Source organism: Cygnus atratus, chromosome 8, assembly GCF_013377495.2.
Source record: "Cygnus atratus isolate AKBS03 ecotype Queensland, Australia chromosome 8, CAtr_DNAZoo_HiC_assembly, whole genome shotgun sequence".
Lineage (NCBI taxonomy): Eukaryota > Metazoa > Chordata > Aves > Anseriformes > Anatidae > Cygnus > Cygnus atratus.
In genome coordinates this window covers 7370659-7390434 of record NC_066369.1, presented here as the reverse complement: position 1 = coordinate 7390434, position 19776 = coordinate 7370659, and the positions used below count along the sequence as shown (strand labels likewise).

At 34.4% G+C, this 19776-nt stretch overlaps 1 protein-coding gene across 3 annotated transcripts in view; it reads right to left on the bottom strand.

The window, feature by feature from the left end:
- The window catches only part of KCNT2 (potassium sodium-activated channel subfamily T member 2), a 138313-nt gene that overhangs the window by 82322 nt on the left and 36215 nt on the right, over positions 1-19776 (bottom strand). For all 3 annotated transcript variants that reach the window (XM_035537705.1, XM_035537706.1, XM_035537707.1), the window contains exons 3-8: positions 17544-17643; positions 12838-12886; positions 10565-10624; positions 6019-6093; positions 5467-5550; positions 4773-4867 (exon numbers count right to left, since the gene is read on the bottom strand). In XM_035537705.1, coding sequence (XP_035393598.1) covers positions 4773-4867; positions 5467-5550; positions 6019-6093; positions 10565-10624; positions 12838-12886; positions 17544-17643 — 463 coding nt within the window. The remainder of the gene's footprint in view (positions 1-4772; positions 4868-5466; positions 5551-6018; positions 6094-10564; positions 10625-12837; positions 12887-17543; positions 17644-19776) is intronic.

Genomic DNA, 19776 nt, shown 5'->3' with positions numbered 1-19776 from the left:
GCATAGGAATATTTCAAAACAGAAAATAGAGATCCTTTGTTGGAAACAGGCAAGTTCCTGACAGATCTGATTCATTTCAGAGACAGAAAAGAACAACTGCTATTATTTAATACTTTGTGGGATTCTTGTAATAGTTGAATATTTTTTTTATTATTTACAGTTACTTAGGCCTTTCAATTAATGTTCTAAAATATTCTGGGACATAAATACCACAATTCCTGTTTAGTCCTTAAGATCCTGAGACTTGATGGGCTTTACCATTTGAAAATCATTGGATTTGATCAAACTAAATGACATAATCACAGTTTAATTTTGTGCTATTTCTGAATGCAAATAATCTCTCTAAATCATAAACTGAGATTGGACCTGAGTACTGGGTATGCCGTACAACAAAATAAAACAGCATAGAAAGAAGTGTAAACACACACAAAAAACCACACATTATTCTACATTACATAATCCACCAACCCTCTCTGAGTTCATCCTACTTAATGTTAGGCATCTTTCTTGGAGAATTGTCATTGTCAGCTCCCGCTATAACCAACACAGAAGAGCAGAGAATTAGACCTGCATGAAGCGATTTTGTTGACTTCAGATCTGCACTGCATTCTGAAGTGGCTGCCTCTCTTATTGATAATAAAAGGAACTGGAGCATTGAGGTGCCCCGTTTTTTTAACATTAAGTGAGATTATTCCTTTTTTTTTTTTTTTTCTTCTGTAACATAGTGTTCGAAGTCTGAAGGTTTGCCTTGTTTGGACTAGGTTGTTGTCTGGATACGTTTTCAGCCTTACAAGCAACTTATTCCTCCTGTTTCCTCCAGATGAGAATTTTTAATTGACATTGAGGCTACAGTATTGGCATACTACAGGTATTCTGTAAGTGAGTTTGTGGAAACATCCTCATTTTCTGATGTTGAAAGCACTGAAGGATAGGTAATGTTAAGATTTTCCTCAGTGAGCTTTTAATGAGTAAAGTTTGTGCAGGCTTCTTACGTTCTTCAGTATGAAAAAAAAATAATCTGTTTGTAGCCACTTTTTTCACGAGCTAATTATTCTACACTGGTGATATATGATTAACATTGATTTAAAAAACAAAGTAAGTCTTAACAGATGATTCACTGTGTTATAGAAAAACGCCTGAAATAGTCATTCACTGTTATTTGTGAACTGTAGAGTTTACATAAGTAATTAGTATTCCATTTGGCAAGCAAATGCAAACATCCATTAGCTAAATAACAAAATATATACTTTGACTAAAAGTCTATCAACAGTAATTGCTGAACATTTTTTCATACAAGTGGGCACTTCTTTTACTTAGGAGATCACTGTCATATTTAAAGAAAGAGAAATTATTGATAGCCTAATGTATCCTTGGATCAGAAGAAAAGATTTAAAAATCCCTGTATGTAATCTGTAAACTGCAGATACATGGAGTTAGGCTGATGAATTTGCTAGTCTGCAGATGAGTTCTACCCCCAGATCCATAAACAATTATCAAAAATCAAAGAATAGCATAGACCACAAATTTTGTTATGTGATTACTGTTTGTTCTGTAATAACACCGAAAATTGTCAGCTGTATGCAAAAATTTAAGAGCTTTTTCCAGCTAAATTGTAAGTGCAAAGGACAGCTTGAATAATGACTTTCTAAAAATTGTAAAATATAGATGTTTGTATATATATATGTAAAATATATGTATATTTTTTAATCTTTTAATCTGAAAGCTTATTTCTGAGTTATAAAACATAGGTTGGAATGTGTTACTACCACTTACAAGACTGCTGAGTTGTAACTGATGTTTTTGATGATGACGCATGAGGCAGAATTTAATTCATTTTCTGTGGGTTTTCTGCTAGCTATCAGAAGTTCGACTATTTTGAAAGCACATATGAAGATAGTAGCAAAGTTGATGAAGAAGAGCTACTTTTATGCATTTTTCTTTTTTTTTTTAATGCTTTCTATAAATATTGTTGCTTCATTTCAGCTAGCATAAGTTATTTCTGTTGAGAAAGATGATCAATCAAATGGTAGCAAATGTGATGCTATTGTCTATATATTAGAAGAAAAAGGGAAAATGTACTGGTCTTAGACACACTTAATCTTCTCCCTCCGTTGTAAAGCAGTGGGAGGTCAGGAGGTCCAGCCAGATTCATCTCCAGGGTCCTGGGTGTGCTGTGGCATTTCTAAATGATAGGACTGAACATTCCCTCCACATTTAAGAAAGAATCATTTCAGTTCTGCCTAGACAGAACTAGCATGGCATGTTGCTGCTCACTAGACTTGCACACACACAAAGATCAGACAGAAGTATCTCCTGACATAAATAACCTCTTATTCTGTAAACGTGGGCTCTCAGAAAAGAGTCTTTAGAATACACTCTGCAGCAAAATTGTACTTTCAGAATTATCTGTGGAAACATGTCAGCTCCAACAAGCTGGTACACATCCAGCTGTTTTGTACTCCTTGCAGAGCTACAGAGTTCTGTAGTTACACAAGAAAGTAAGCAACTCTTTCCCATTTCGGGTACCTAGCAAAAACAATATTTTTAAAGATATTAAAAATATACACAAAACTAAAAAAAAAAAATAAGGAACATGTCTTTTAAATATGGACTAATTACTTGATAGTACTTATGTTTCAGCATTAATTTGTTTTAAATTTTCTCATAGAAAGGATCATCACAAGTCTTACAAAAGCTGTCAGTCTCACTTAAAGCAGTAAGAAAGCAGTTTTGCTACACTTTCTTAGTGCACCAGACTAACCGAGAAGGTAAAAATAAGTAGAAAGGGGAGTCCTGTTCTTCATTCCATCTCGGACTTCCTATAAAATGATGTAATTCCCATAAGAAGTTTAGTGCCTCCTCTTTCCATGTGTCTGCTAGAAAAGGCAAACTTTTGAACAGAAACCTGTGTTGTAAAGTTATATAGACTTCACTAGTACTGAGAAGCCAATGTACTTATTTAAGCAGATGGTAAAAGCAAGGCTGTCAACCAGCAACTACTAAGTCCCATACCGTTACAATTTAATACACACAGTGCCTGGAAGCCATTATCTCATTAACTTTAAAGCTGGGGAGGTAGACATAGTAGGGACAGTTAGCAGTGCCACCAAAAGCACACCATGAGCATGTCTTCATAGTACCGAAAATACTATAAGGGGAAAGTGCAAAACTATGGATGAGTGCAATTGCTCTGAAACCATACACACTGTATTCAAACTACTAAGCTAGGCTTATCAATTTTGCATTACTGTGCTACTTTGTGGACCAAGGTAATATCTCTAAATGTCACCAAAATGTGTTTACGAAAACTGATGCTAGCTCAAAACTCTTTTTTTTTTAATATGCTCTATTACATGTATAGATAAACCCATATCTACTCCCATATGTGTCTGGGGGAAATACAGTCACTCGGTTACTGCTTGCTATTATAGAAGGTACGAGAGAACAGCCTGATCAAACTCAATCTCAAGTGGGCAGACTCCAGAAACAGACTTTGCTTCTCCTTCAGCATGACAAAACTCATGTAATCTCTAAAAGATGTCTCCTAAATTGAGATACTCCCTCAAATTTACCATGGATATAATATAATTTGAAGACATTAAGCTGATTTTGACTGTTTACAAAGAATTTCTTAGATATGTTTAAAATATAATCTGTAATACAAGGTCATACCTTAATAATAAAGGTATGACCTTATAATAAAGGTCATACATATGTGGGTTAAAAAAATATAAAAACACCATTTTTTTGTGTATGTAAGCAATAGTAAAAAATGCCTAAACAGAACCCCAGTCACAGGCAACCTTCAAATGCTTCAACATCTATTCTTGGTCATTCCAAAAGTACTTAATTTCTTTAGTTACTGCATTAATGAGTATTCTCATCCTATTTAGCTTATTTTGCAGTCTAGCGGAGTCAATACTAGGTCAGTATATAATGATCTGTAATGAGCTGCTATCTACAACTGTTGAGACCAGACATGATTACTGCAGGTGAGCTTGCCATTTTCGTCACGTTTTACTGTTCTTTATTAAAATGCCTGGTGGTGAGCAGGATGTTCCATTTTAGCTGCATCTTCTGTACCGTATCAACCAGGAATGATCATAGTCAGTTCTTAGGAAATGTTGTTACTAGCTTACTAGAACTGACAGCATTTGTCATGGAATTGTATGGCCATAAAACAAAGGATCATTCATTTAGCCACTGGCTAGAACAAACTCCTCTTCCTGAATAAAGAATAGAGAGGGACAGGACTGGAAAAGGCCATGTGTTATTTATTTTACACTGTTATTACCAAAAGAGTTAGGAGGCACCTAACAGCAGCCATCAAGAACAAGCTAGAGAAATAAAGAGAAAATCAAATCACTGTCCCCAGAATGACAGACAAATCTTTATCTGTGTGCTAACCCAAAGGCACTCTGTCTGGCAAAATACTTTGTACTTCCGTTGGTACTCTTCAAGGAACTTTACCACTGCGAATGCACTCTTAGTATGTATGCGTATTTCCCCCCACCCCTTTCTCCTGTGCTTTTGCATCATACCTGTTTCCTTCATTAGAGTGAGAATAAGTCTTGCTCCCATGCATGCACATTGTTTCCAAACCCAGTGTATCAAGACTCCAGTAGTACTAGGTGCTAATTAACACTTTCATTGCAAGCATATTATTCTTTCCATTTCAATGTATGATTTCCAAAATGCCTGTTTTATCATCATGTACTGAAGTGAGAAAAGTCAATATCTATAATAAACACAAAGGGATTTTGGCCACTTACCAAGTGAAGATAAGACACAGTAAGGTGGATATTAAAATGAGGACTTGGTTAAACATTGCAGACTGTGTACGTTGGATGGCTCTGTGAAGATCATTCTACATTAATGGAAAATAGCTGTTATTTTTGGCTTTGAATTAATTAATATGAACTGATTCTATATAGTGGAATTATATAGTGCCCTGATAAAATACACTCATTCAAATGCACTTAGAATTTGCTGATCGCATAGAAGAGTGCAAAAGAGACAGCTGTAATTTAGTGAATATTTAACTAGTTCTTCGTTCATCCCGCCACGATTTTGATACTTTCAATACTATTGCAAGCTGCCTCAAGGTTTGTCTGCTCATATCTAGCTTACAAATTACAGGCTGCAAGGACCAATTAAGGCATAGCACTTCGCTTCTCTGTAATTGTATATGAATAGAGTAGCAAAAGAACCAGACATTCTAACTTTGCCTCACTGGCACAGCAGCAATTTATGCTAATTTGAGATTCCACTTGACATCTTTTTTTTTTTCTAATTTTGATGGAGAATGCAGCTTTAGCAATGTTTGACCATTTGTATAATATAACCACAGATCTGGTTAGCTTCCTAACAAAGTTGGACAGTGGACTGCAACGCCAAAATCCCACTAAAGACAACATACTAAGAAAATAGAAAGTATGAATGAGTTATTTTCTTTGTCATACTTACAATCATATTCTCCAAAGCATGCTTTGCCAGCCAACAATTTAAAAATACAGGAATAAACAGGTTTCTTAGGACTGGCCAGAAAATCTGAAGGAAAAATTAACAAATTCATTAGAAGTTTCCTATTCAAGAAACTAGCAGCAATGAAACAGTAAAAAAAATTATCTTATTAATGTGTTTCTAGTATAAGGCCTTAAAGAACACTTTCTTTTTGATGAACTGTATATTAAACAATATGGTAAAATACAGAAAATCAGTTTCCAGTGCAGACACGAGATTCTTAGATTTTTATGTTTAGCTGGTTTATTTTGTTGATAGCACTGTAATTTGAGTTTGGGGTCTTTGGGGTTTTTTGCCCCCTTTTGGGGAGAAAGTGTTATGTATTGTTTTCGTTTAAGTAGAAAACTGCCTTCTTCTTCTTGTTGACTAATGTTGATTCCCATAGGAACAGATCTAATATCCACACAAGACTGACTTTTACTTCAATAAAAATTAAGAGTACTTGTGCAGCTATAAAAGTGTAATGTGCAAATGTATTAATTCAAATAGGTTTACCGTGATGACGAAAGGGACAGCATTTATTATTTCAAGTAAGAAGGGTATTCTCAGAATTTGTTCCCAGATATTTCCCTTCAAAGAAAAAGAAAGAAATATATATATGTATATATATGTAAACACAATAAGTTTACGTGTAAGTCTGATAAGGAACATATGCAATATTCCAATCCCATATATGGAGTCTCTCCTAGCAGCTGAATTTCAGGAGGATGATTTGTCTCACAGATGTAAACACACACATAAAATGTGAATAGAATACACGACACTATGGCCTAACTATTTTTCTTACTGTTTATCATAATTTACCTCACACGTATACTTTTTAAATCTGTATTTTTACTACAGCAGTTCCCTGCTTCCATATGACCATATTTCCTTGCTATGACCTAGTTAGTAAGACAGATCAAATGAAGAATTCTAATTCCATTAACTAGTCAACTCATTCTCTCAGCTAATGAAGAGCTTCATGAAATTAAGTTTTCAATTTTTTCAAAGAATAACGTTTCTGCTTCCTTCTATTGCATTTTTAGGTACCTTGGAATCCTACATAGAGATCCTGTTACTGCTTTTTTTCTTCTTCCAAGGTTGGCTTACTTTTATTTTTACATGACACTAACACAGATAAGGAGATAAGCCTCCTGTCCTACAGAATTTATCTTTTTAATAATTCTAGTTTTTCACTGAATCTTCATACAAGTAATGGCCTAGCCTGCTGGCAAATTCTACCTGCAATTATTTCTACTTAGAAGACTCTCAATCTCTAAAATTCTGCATTGCAATGCTTTAGCTGTTTTGTGTTGGTTTTTTTTTAGCTTTTGATTGCACCAAAGTTTTTCTCACTTTAGCACTTATTATTTACGACTGCCTAAAAACTAGAGACAAAGCTCCAGTGCAGTATAAGAATTGTATAGACACATATGCAAAGGGTGTGTCCTACTCTGAAAATTTTTGTTTTGTTTATCCTTAATCAAAAGGACAAGTGACTGCCCTATAATCGAAATTAACATTTATGTAGAATGATAAGCCACATCGCCATACATCCTTCTGATAGAATCTCAGGGCAGAATATAAAGTAAAAGAGGAGTATAAATGTTTTGTTTTCCAAAAGAAAAATACCAGCTCATTTTCTCTTAATCATTAGCTTCTGCATGTTAGTCAGTCACAGAGGTCTGCATGTTTCTCTTTATTAATTCCAATCCTACTATTAAGATAGTAAGATACTAATTAAGAAATAAGTATTAAAACGAGGAATGCAGTTAAGTTAGGAAAAGATACCTGTACTCTATAGTGAGTACTTCCATCCTTTGCATTTATTCTCTTTTACCTTAACTTTGTATCCATAATTCCCAACTGGTTTGGAGAGAGACGTAAGGAAGACAGTCTAGTGTTTAATATTTGAATTATAACTACAAGATCAAAATTCTATATTTTTGCCACAAACACTTCATTTCAGGGCACACTTTTTGGACCTTGATTGTGCTTACATGAAATTAGAGGTCTTCCCACATAATTCAAAGAAAGTAGTACAGATCTCTTAATCTTTACCACTAGCTGCAGAATGGGAATACCATCTTTTCCACGTATGAGCAGTGATTGTAAATGATTAGATGTTTGGATGAAAATCCATATATTCAAGAAATAAGGTATTTAAAATTAAGTGACTTACAGGTTTTCTAACTCTGTATATTAACAGTCCATCATAGGTAATGCAATAACAATGCAGCATATGCAGTTATAATATTGCAATAATTTGCCAATACAGCATCATATTTTCAGTTGCAATTATATATTAATCTTTCCTGTTAAAATAACCATCTGATATAGCAAATTAAAATTAAGCTGCATTGTGTATAACATTCTTTTTCTACTTCTATTTTTCCCTTTTGCATCTAGAAACCATTGTACCTATGGTGCAGAGATTATTTTCTTCCATGTAATTGTAACTGGTGGCAGTTAAGACATACGTGAATAATCTTTAATATTTTGTGTGATAAGCAGCCCTATACAGAGAACTGAAGTTATGAGACTGTAAGCTGATTTTTAATTGTAGGAATAATAAAATGAAATTTGATTTTCAAATTTCGTACCTACTAACAACTGACCCATTCTGTGTTTTTGCTAATTTCCTCATTTTTAATGTTAAGAGCTATCTTTTCTGCCTTCTCGAAAAGAAGCATCACATAATTTACTTCTGCAGGCAAAATGCCTGTGACGATGTGCCCCAGGGACGTAGCGATGCTTGCTGTTTTAAGGTTCTAGCTCCCACATACAAGTACATCATGTCTTCTGCAAAATTGCCTCTTGTAGTAAGAGTGCACAGTATTTATGCAAGCAGCTAAGACTACTTGTGCACAAGTGATATAGGAGGATTGTCCAACTATTGCTACAAGTTTTGGCAATGAACATTTCTAATGTAGACATTTTTCAGAATTCTGGCCAAGGGCAAACCTTCATGTAATGTGTTAAGCTGTGAGAATATAGATTGTAATCCATTCTTTCTTGGATCTAAGTGTTCAGCGGTACAATATAGTGCTATGTTCTTTGCATTTCTCACAATATAAAAGGAATAAAACATGCAAATTCACTGTATCTTTGTAGCGTAACATACTATTATGTCGTCAATATTCTGCAGGTTGAATCACACCTTATATCACCATCCAAGCATCAGAACGGTAAGTTACTTGGAGTATTCTCTTAAATGACTACTTTATTTATTTCACAGATTATCTGTGAAATCCTAGCAATGTGTGTTTTTTTCTTCCTCCTTGTCCTCTGACCTGTGTCTAAATTCTAATAGCTTTGGAAATGGTAGCATGAAATAAGTAGTCTGTCACAGGTTTACAAACACCAAGACTCCTTCAGTCTTCCTGGCTGTGTGGAAAGGCCTTACAGCATCTGAAATAACAGCCTTTTTGGCTTACCGAGACTGCTGTAAAACTGGGGTAAATGTCTCTATTATGATGTTTCCAGATTTTAAGCATCAGGACAGGAATAAAGGGAAGGAGGTGTTTGCATTGGTAGATTGCCTAACCGCATTTCAGTACTATTATTCTTCCTTATATTAGTCTTATTCCCTTATGGAGAGTAGAAATATCGCCACCCTAAAATTGCCTTAACTTCTGTGACAGGTATGTGCGGCAACTCAGGACAGTACAGCTTTATACCCATTGTACAATAATAAATAACTTCTCATTGGAGCTGACTTCCAAATATTTCTCTCATCTTCTGTACTCATTGAAATTGGTGCATACCACAAGCACAGGGGATAGGGATCAAATGCTGACTACTAAATTCAGGAACTGTATAAATTGCAATTGCTCATCATGTTTTGGCACTAGATGTGTTAATTTAATTTCGATTGTTTCTGCCTACAATTGATTTGCATTTGTAAACTGCAACACCTAAATAGCATATACTGCTTACAAGGATTAAGAAGAACAATTTTTAGCTAGTAGACAGTTTTAAGGCTCTCAGCATTATAGGGCACTAACGAAAACATTTATGCCTTGATAAGTACACTAAAATACAATTCTGTAACTTCAGTGGCTCTTATAGCTACTGAATGGCAGTAATGCAGAAATAAAAAACCAGTGTTCCAAGATATTTTCAGCCTTGTAAACCAAGTCTTTTTGCATTAAATTTTATAAATTATTTTAATCTTTTTTTTCCCTGGATAGTCAAAATGCTAAAACTCACTAGGATATCAGTTTACAAAATTAATTAATTACATGATGAAAATCCAATAAATATATTAGGAGGATATAACTTTCTAAGGAGAATGAGACACAAAAGTATATTTTATTCCCATTCTTTTATCAGAGGATTTCAAGGCCTAATGCCATCAGAGAGAAAGATGACATAAATATGTAGGTACCTAGGTAATTGTAAAAAATAAAATAAAATAAAAAATACTGCCTTGGCCTAAGCCTTTTGTGTAGTTTTAGAAGCCTGAAATATAAGTTACAGATATTGAGTAGGTACAGATTTGATATCAATGAGAATCACGTCCACTGTATTAAGAACTCCAAACAGATATAAAACTGTGCACTTGAGAATTGGTATCCAAAAACCAAGATTTTCAAATGACAACGTGTCAGTGAACAAAGTTAAAAAATGGAAATTCAATTACTGACTTCCACTTTCTAGATATTTACCATTTGCCTATCAACTTGGGAAACAAGAACAGGGCTGACTGTCCTCCGTATCCTGTCTTCTATATGTGTATTTTTCTCAAACTCTTGCTAGTATATCAATGTGGACTCAAATGCAGGCATGTCAATATCATAGTGAAATATTTAACTCAGTTACTTTTTGTTTTAATATGATTTTCATTGGAATTTTTACTGCAGTTTTGTGGTCTACTGTTAGTATGTATATTAATAACATCAAAAGAATGTTTCAGAAAACTGACACTTTCTTAGCATCTCTCTCTTGTTAGGGGCTGTGTCCCAGTGTTGGTAACACTGTACTGATTTGAAAAAAGCAGCACACCCTCTTGCTTTGGATTCAGTGGGGATGCAAGTCAAGCAACTGAAGTACTTACCTTGTAGCTTAGGTAACTCAGCAGCAGTGTTTCAAAGAGACTTATTAAAGCCACTGAAACCTTAAAAGAAGAGAGAAAATATTTATATTAATACTGGCTTCTACAGAATATGACATAAAATATCACATTGAAAAGGATAAGATAATATAAAAGTGTTTCCGTGCATCCTCTGAATTCATCTCAGCTAACAGAATTTAGAATGAAGCTTAAATACTCATTTTTCTGACTAAAGCATAGGCTGTGACTTGAGTCCCATTGCTCTTTTCCAACATAACACAGAATCACAGAATGGCTTGGGTTGGAATGGACCTTAAATATGATCTAGTTCCAAACTCCCACCATAGGCAGGGACACCTCCCACTAGACCAGGTTGCCTAAGCCCCATCCAGTCTGGCCTTGAACACTTCCAGGGATGGGGCATCCACAGCTTGTCTGGGCAATCTGTTCCAGTGCCTCATCTCCCTCTGAGTGAAGAATTTCCTCCTGAGTGAAGAATCTCCCCTCTTTTAGTTTAAAACCATTCCCTCTTGTCTTGTCATTGTCTACCCAAGCAAAAAGTGGCTCTCCATTATTGTTATAAGCCCCCCTTAAGCACTGAAAAGCTGCAATGAGGTCTCCTGGGAGCCTTCTCTTCTTCAGGCTGAACATCCCCAGCTCTCTCAGTCGCCTTTCCATGGCTTTTAGGGAGCCCAGCACACAGTCAGCCAGTGTTTCGCCAAATAAGTAACACATCTTTATATACAATCGTGTTGTTTCTCAAATAAAAATAAATCTTTCTTTTTAAACTCTCATATATATCCTACTGTGAATGCATGTGTATATACACATGCATACATAGACACATTTATATAAATTCTGATATTAATTAAATAAAATTATTAGATTAAGATTATAATCATAAGCAACTAAATTCCTCAGTATTTTTTAATTCAATTGAATAGAGCAATCTGAGTGTCTAGGTCAAACTTTGTTTATTCAAACTGCATATTTTAAGCAAGGAATTGAAAGGTACTTTCATCAAGGGATTCTTTAGTTAAATAGTATATTGCACAGGAGTACAAATCACTACAGTGGCATTGCACTAAGCATAGTGCAAGAATATAATGGTATAAATATTCTAGAAGCTTACAGAATTCTTAGTAGAAAAATGCACTTCATAAGGAGAACTCCCACAAATGGTTTTAAAGTATTGGAGAAAGTGCAAATAATGTAATGTAGTATTTTATACATTCCATAAATCGTGATTTTTAATAAATACTAGCTCAGTTTTAAGAGACATTAAGGACTTGAAAGTCCTATTATTTTTAGTTAGGTGGTTACATTTCCAAGAGAAGCAACAAGGTAGTTTTGCCTATTTTCAAGAAAAACAAATGCAACAAAAAAGTCAGTACACCAGAAGACAAAATTACTAAACTGTAATATAATACAGATGAAGTATGGAAATCTTTTTCACTTTACATTACATCTTTTAGGCAGGTTTGGTTGTTGTTTTTTTGTTTGTCGTTTTTTTCCTGAAGTGAATTAAAAATGTGAATTCTGAAATGTTTCTTCAAGGTAACAAATGTAGATTATTATGGACCAGGCTATGGAGCAATCATGAAACCATTCTTCCCCTTTCTCAATTACCAGTAAAATAATCATATAAATATTTTTTCACCCCTTAGAAGGAAAGGACAATTGTGACAGCTTCTGCACTGAGTGGTAAGAACACTTGACTACAGTGCTGTCCATGAGTAAAAAAAAAGTTTCGAACGCAAGCAGGCTCCAGGACACTGAGAACTGAACCAAGTACTTCAAAAGATCTCCAAGACCCACAAAGGACTGATGTAATGCATTTTTTGTAACATTCACCTCTAAACATATGGCTTCTATATTATGAAGTCACCCTAACTTTCTAGTACATTTAACATGAAAGCCCTGGAAACACGTCATAGAATGCTAGTCATAAGCGATTATGAAATTTAAACTCATCATTATAACAAATATTTACTACTAGACTCAACAGAGTTAGATAATTCTAAGAGAAAAGGCTATCCCAATTCTACAATATTTTGCTATAAGCTTTAATACTTTATAAATATATTGTAAAGGCATATAAATTTAAATCAGTTAGCTCAGATCAGCTCATCTTTACATTATGCATTTGTTGCATTTGTAATCAAGTAGATTTCTTTAAGTTTTCCACGTATCCTTTAACATCACTAAAATGCTGTAAATCAATATTGCCTATAGTTATTAAATGAAATTAGTTAAATTGGCCATTTACATATTACCTGTAATCCCCATAAAGGCAAACTTCGATTCACCCAAATAATAGGAGACCTGTTCATTACAGCACAAAAATACAAAAATAAACAAAAGCTGGTTAACATTTCGAAAAATTGTATGTCAATGGAAATTACAGCAACCTTATACTTAAAATCCCAATAATTAGATCAGTAGCTATCTGAGTATTGTCCTTCTTTGTCTTTCTAATCCAGAGCCAGTCACAAAGTTCACATAGGAATAATCCAACACCCAGTAACATCAAAGTGTTTTACTGTCTTCAGTGGCTGCTAGTTCATCTCTTATGATTCTAGAAATAATATATCAATTTGAGGTGTTGATTCTAGAGATGCAGAGGAATAATGACCTGTTCCAGGAAAAAGAAATTTGGCAATTTTTACATTTGAATTTTTTGTTATCATCTCTATAATGGTATAAATGGTAACTACGTCACAGGAACTGTCATATCTTGGAAAAATTTTATGTTGTTTTAGTATTTACTAAACCCAATAATACTTGATAGAGCTCTACTGAAATCTGGCACCCTCAATGGCACAGTAAGTTACTGTTAGTCATTTACTCTTAGTCGTCGTTTGTTTTCTAAATAATAAGGGTGTTTTTTGTTGTTTTTTTTTCAAGGGTGTTTTTTGTTTTGTTTTGTTTTGTTTTTCAGCAAGATATAAGCATTGCAGGAAGTCAGATCTTGCAGCAGCATCCAATCCAACAGTTCAGTCACACAATCAGAGAAATTAGATTTTAAAACTCAATTTTGAATATGCAGGAACTTGAAAATGCTTGAGAGTTATGGAAATGTCACCATTATTTGTTAAAATATCACCATTCAAGACAGAAGTGTATTTGTCTTCCTGCTTCCCTCCCCTTCCCACTATTATGTGGACTTTTGGTTTTCTTTTTCAAACTAGGCACTCACCAATCAATTGTTCCAGGTGTGTAGTTTTGATTGGAACAACCCCGGTTTAATTCCTTACTGATAGTTGTCATCACATCCATGGAAAGTTCATTTTCATTAGCACATATACATGAGAACACAATCATAAAAATATATGAGGGAAAAGCATATTAGTTACATTATTAACAGTGTTCTGTAATATACATGCAATAGTTTATAACACTAGACAATGGATATAGACATTTAAAAATAACATTTCTTTTAAAAGTAGTTCTGTATGTCTTCTGTATCCATAGATGAAGACTATAAAGCATTTTAGGTTACATCTTTTAAAGACATTTTCAGACATGATCCAATTCAAAAACAATATAACAAAGTATGCATTCAAAACCTGAGCTAAGTATACAATAGATATTAAAGATCTAGACATACTAGAAACCCTATCACATAGGTCACACAGGTCAGGATAGAAAGAGCACATACACTTGCCATACTCTCAACAACAAAGATTGCATCCAGCTACTCTTCATAACCTCTGTGAGGAGTTGAGGTGGGCTGGGGTTTCATGAAGCGGTAATTTGAGTAAGAAATTACCGAAGGCTGGTGACCTTGATGTAAAAAATAAAATAAAATAAAAAATAAAAGCTGCTATGTACATGTGATGTTCTCTTTCCTTGAATTGCTGGTACAAATCCTTCCTTCTAACAGTCATGTAAGGATGTGGGAAAATATTTTTGTGAAAATGATGGTAAATATCCTTATTTGTCCCTGGCAAGCAAGGTCAGCAAAAAAGAAAGGAATCTGTGGACCACAGGTAAGTAATAGTGGTATTTTTACCGACTATGAGCAAGACAGTTTCTAAATGGTGTCCATTAATAAGGACACTTTATGTTGTAAGCACTTCTCTGTACATCTGCTGTGCCTGAAGGAGTAAATGAAAGACACTAACTTGTGCTAGGATTTCTGAGACAGGCAATAAATCTGTAGGGAGAGTTTGTGATGAAAAGCATTCCTCCCAGAATTGTCACTTTAAAGTCAACCTCTTTGACACAGTGTCACAGACTGTGACACAGTGTCTAGAAAGGAATTATTATGTTTTTTTTTCACAGCAATTGTAAAAATGCATTATGGCAGTAGTTTAGGTAGGTATCAAGCCCTTGGGATCTATATAGGTAAAACCATTGACAAAATGGGGTACCATTTGGGCACAGGGTTTGTTTGTCTGGTATAACTACTGAGGCTGGTTCTTGGTGAGCATGCAGAAGTGACTTACCTGAAACTTTTCAGCCAGACAAGTGTTATATACACAGAACAAACTAACTAGTCTACTAAATGTACCACAACACAATACAATGGAGTAATATATCAAATACACTCTCTGGCAGGTGACTTATTAAACATTTAGACTCGAGGAACAAATACATTAGGAAATGCCTGGAGAATTAAGCAACCTGCAAGCTGCAGGAAGATCTCTGCATATGAACACAAAAGTATCAAAGTATACCTGCCAGTGGCAGAAGTGATGATGTTCTAATCCATTCTACATAGCCAGCCATAACATTGCTGTGTAAAACACTCATTTGGGCTCACTACAGTTCTCAGAATAAGACAATATAAGCAGCTTCTTCATGCCAGAAACTATTAGTCGCAAAAACATCTGAACAATAGGTTTCTTTTTCACTAGAAAATTGCATTACTTTAAATTGGATCCATGATGTCCAATTTTACTTTCTGTTATCCAATTGTGCTTCAAACTTCAACACCAAGTGCACTATTTATTCAAAACCAGAAGAATAATGTAATTGTTTCAGTTTCTACAAAATCCCTTCTGTAGCCACAACTATTTTTAAATATATATATATATAAATATATATATATATATCTTTCAGTGTTTGGATTTGACATTTTTTTAAAAAAGCTGTATTTGTAGCAAACTGCACATGAATTAATACCGCACTTCTGTACTGTTATGAGGCATTATAAAGTATTGCTCCCTGTGTAGACTTCTCAACTTAATGCTCAAACATCTCTCCCTCGTTTCACATTACGTCTTTTAAAATCCTGAATTTTTACTGCTTCTCACTGTAGAATAGCAAATAATGTCAAGTTTAAAATCCTACATAGTGATTTTATTTTATGAAAATGTTTGCATTTTTTTGTCAAAGTATTAAAAGCAGTAATTTGAACAATCTTTTGAGAGTTGTCTCTGAAGATCATGATCAACTTACATCAGTGACTACCAGTTACATACAACATCACACTGACAACACATACTCTGAAATAACATGCTAAGAGAGGACAATTGACTACATTGTTCAATGATGGACATATTAGTCACAAGAAAAATCAGCAAGACCTGATCAGGATTACATAGGACTGTGGAGACTGTGTGTCCCTGCCCCAGGAAGTCACTGTGATCTTTGCAATTTTTTGCTAATGTGGTCCCTATATGATTGCTATGGCCTATTGAGAATATTAAAACTACATTTTGGCAAACTCATTCTCACTGAAAGTTTAGGGAGTTTATGTACAGGCACATGAGACAGGCAGCAGTGTCCACCAGGCACAAGCAGGTAAGTTAATAAAATAGTGGTGCTTATTAGCATTCACAATTTAAAAGATTCAGTATATCCAGGATACTAATACAATTGAAGTACAGGATTGCAAGAATTACAAATATCATTTCTTCTATAATTGTTGACTGATTGTATAAAACATGAAAAAAAGCATATCAAATGACCCATATAGAATATCATACTGCCAATTGTAGGTATGCAAAAAATCATCCATTAGAATGACAGAACATGAGCATATAATCTACCTTAGGTCTCCCTCTCTTCTAAGTGTTTAGAGAAAGTAGAGGGCTATAAAATTATCATCAATATCATTTGCATGTAAGCTCAGTTTCATGCATTTTTTTGCTTGTCTGCAAAATCTGGGGTTTTAAGTAAGACAGCTAACTTCCTAATATTTGTGTCATAGATAAGTCAGAACCATATATGATAAACTATCTTATTTACAAATAACATTGAAAGGACTTTCCATTCAGGTGTCTGAGAACAACTACAGAGCAACGCACATATTTTTTGGCAGGAGCCTTAATAAACTACTAAAAAACTACTACTGATTAGCTGTTTCTCTGCCAGCTGATGCACCAGAAGGAAACTGCTATATAGGGACATGCCCAAGAAGAATGGTGGTTCTTAACAGCTCTAAACCATTCCAGCTAGAGTGGATACTAGTTCCGCCTAACTCCTGTCCTATGTTTTATAACCACAAAACAAATAATACATGTCTTGTAGATGTATTCCCTGGAAAACCTTTCTTTATTCCCTCCAAAGTACTGTTCCTCATTCATCTGCCCATTTTTTTCCTGGCTTGGTTCTCCCCACTTTTCACCTATCAGCCACTGTTCTGTACAGATCCTAAAAGTACTGTTACAGTACTGTTGCATAAACTAGTATTCAGGTGTCTGCAATTTCATTTTTTAATATAAATCAAAACACAAATATCATACACAGAAATGTTACGTAGTAATAAAACTGAAAGATACATTTGCACAACTATGTCTTTTGCACAGTATCTGCACAAATAGCCAGTATTATTTTATCAGTAAAATTAAAAGATATTATTGTATTATTTCCATTCAAAATGTAAGACTAGTTTTATAATTCATTCACAATATCTGGAAGACATAAAACTAAATCCCTGTTGGCAGGATACCAAACGTTTATTCATACAACTAATTTATTTCATGTAAGTTAAGCAGTTATTTGAGAGGAAAAATAACAAAACAAATATTACCATCCGTGTCCTTGTGTTGGATCATCTAGAAGCACACGAATTATGTATAAGAAACAGCTTAGTAGCTTGAGAGAAAAATTGAATAATCGTATTCTCAGGCCTATTAAAAGAAAAAGAAAATACAGAAATTCAGACTATATTTTCACTCACTTTTAAGGTAGAACTAAAAGGAAGTAGAATAGCCATGCTGCAAAGGTCTAGCCACCCACTAACCTGTCCCTGATATTGGCCTTTGGCATATCATACAGAAGAACGTAGCAATATGCCTATATACATAAAGTACCCCTTTCTAGCTTGCAGAAATCTCTGGGTTAAGTTTTGGTCTGTTTAATGTGAAGATCTATTCAGTTATTTGTTTCAAAGCTATGCTATGACATTCATCTTTCCTGAGGCCATTCTTTGGATCTTTTGTAGCTTTACGAATTTATTCTCAAAAGGGGAACCAGAAGGGCATATAATATTCGACATGCAAGATACAGTAACATGAAGAAGAGATACTTTCAACCATAGGCAGAGGGTATCCAATGGCAAATATTTAAATATTAATATCTGAAAGTCTTCATGCAGTAGCTTCTCATACAGAATATATAAATACTCTCCTAACATAAAATATTAAGTTTTATTTATTTAACATTGAAGTTGCATAATTACGCATCAAAGAATCAGGACACATGAAAGTCATGTTGAATGCACAGCTTAAAATGCATCAACAGCTTGTTCTACGGACCATGTAAATAGTGAAATGTCCTAGCTGATAGGTCTCAAATACTAAATGCTATCACAAAAATATTACAGTATATCTCACAAACATAGGTCTACTACACAGAAACAGGATTCCTTCCAAGGGATCCACTTGGATTGTTGGTTCTATCACATGGGCATTTTAATTCAGTGCTAATTGTTGTCATTGTCTATTACAATGAAACTTAGCTGTATTTTAATCAGGTTTTGCAATCATTAGAGAATTAGAGTTTAAATCCTCAGTCTTGTTATTAAGTTTATTAGTCTTAAATGTAAATATTTACCAGTGTAAATATTTGCATCTAACTCTTGCTTTTAAGTTTTCATTCACTAATTAAGTTAAAACTGTTGGTTGACTAAGGTTAAATGGGGGCAGGCAACCTTAAGAGCTATTTTTTTTTCAGTCATGTCAACCAAGAGTCCAATTCCATGCAGTTGAACCCTTCTGTCCAAAGCAGAACATCACTGATTGAATGGGTCTCACACAGATCTGATTTCATTTGTACCTAGTCACAGTAAAGATAGGATCTTTTATTTTTGCATTGCAAACATGTTAGCAGGCCTGCTGGACTTGATGTAACTATTTCTATGGTTTGAGAACTATAGGTTTATTGTGCATATCCAAATCTGTGTGCATACATGCCCTTTTAAAGAAATAATTACCTTATGGTTTTGTTACAAATTTTTTCACTTCACTCCGCCCGCTGTTCAAAATGTACACCTTACAGACAGGACTGGAAAATTACCCTTTTTACCTCCTAGTTCCATTGCCATTAAAACAAGACAAACAGCAAATCATAGAAAAATAAAGACTAGATTCTTAACTATTCTACCATGCAATTGCTAAAAGAAACCTTAAAATTTATTACATAACACTGTTTATTAATTTAACTGTGAAGCTGCAATTATCGCACGAGAACTGGATGGCCTTTTACAGCATCTCATCATCTTTAAACTAGGGGGTTAAAATTCTGTGCCTATGTCTTGACCATGAGAAGTCCCACAGCTGTTATTGGTAATGAGGTTTGTGAACATTAACCTAAGTGATTCCTGCTGTCTTATCAAGCCTAATTAGCCACAGACTATTTATTCCCCAAAGCTGAGTGAAGAGAATGAAATAGTAAATGTATTAAGGGGCTGTAGAAGGTAGGTGTGTTGTTATTACTACTCTTTTGCTAGGAAGTACCCAGGACTTTTTTTGGGCTATGCTAGAATCTTTCTCATATGTTTTTTGATCTGTTGGTGAAGAAAATGTAAATTGTTTGTCTGCATTAACAATTTTGTGCATTCTGCTAAAGTTACTGTAACAATGAGGTAATTATAATAACAGATTTTGCAAAAACAAAACAACAAAAACACTGGATTTCTTTGCCCTGCCCATATTGTGTTACCTAACTTTGTTAGATAAGTTCAAAGGTCTTTCACTTGTTTCTTCTTTTCTTAGCTCTGTAAATATTAATCTTGGTCTTAAATGCTTCTTTTCTCTGTTGAT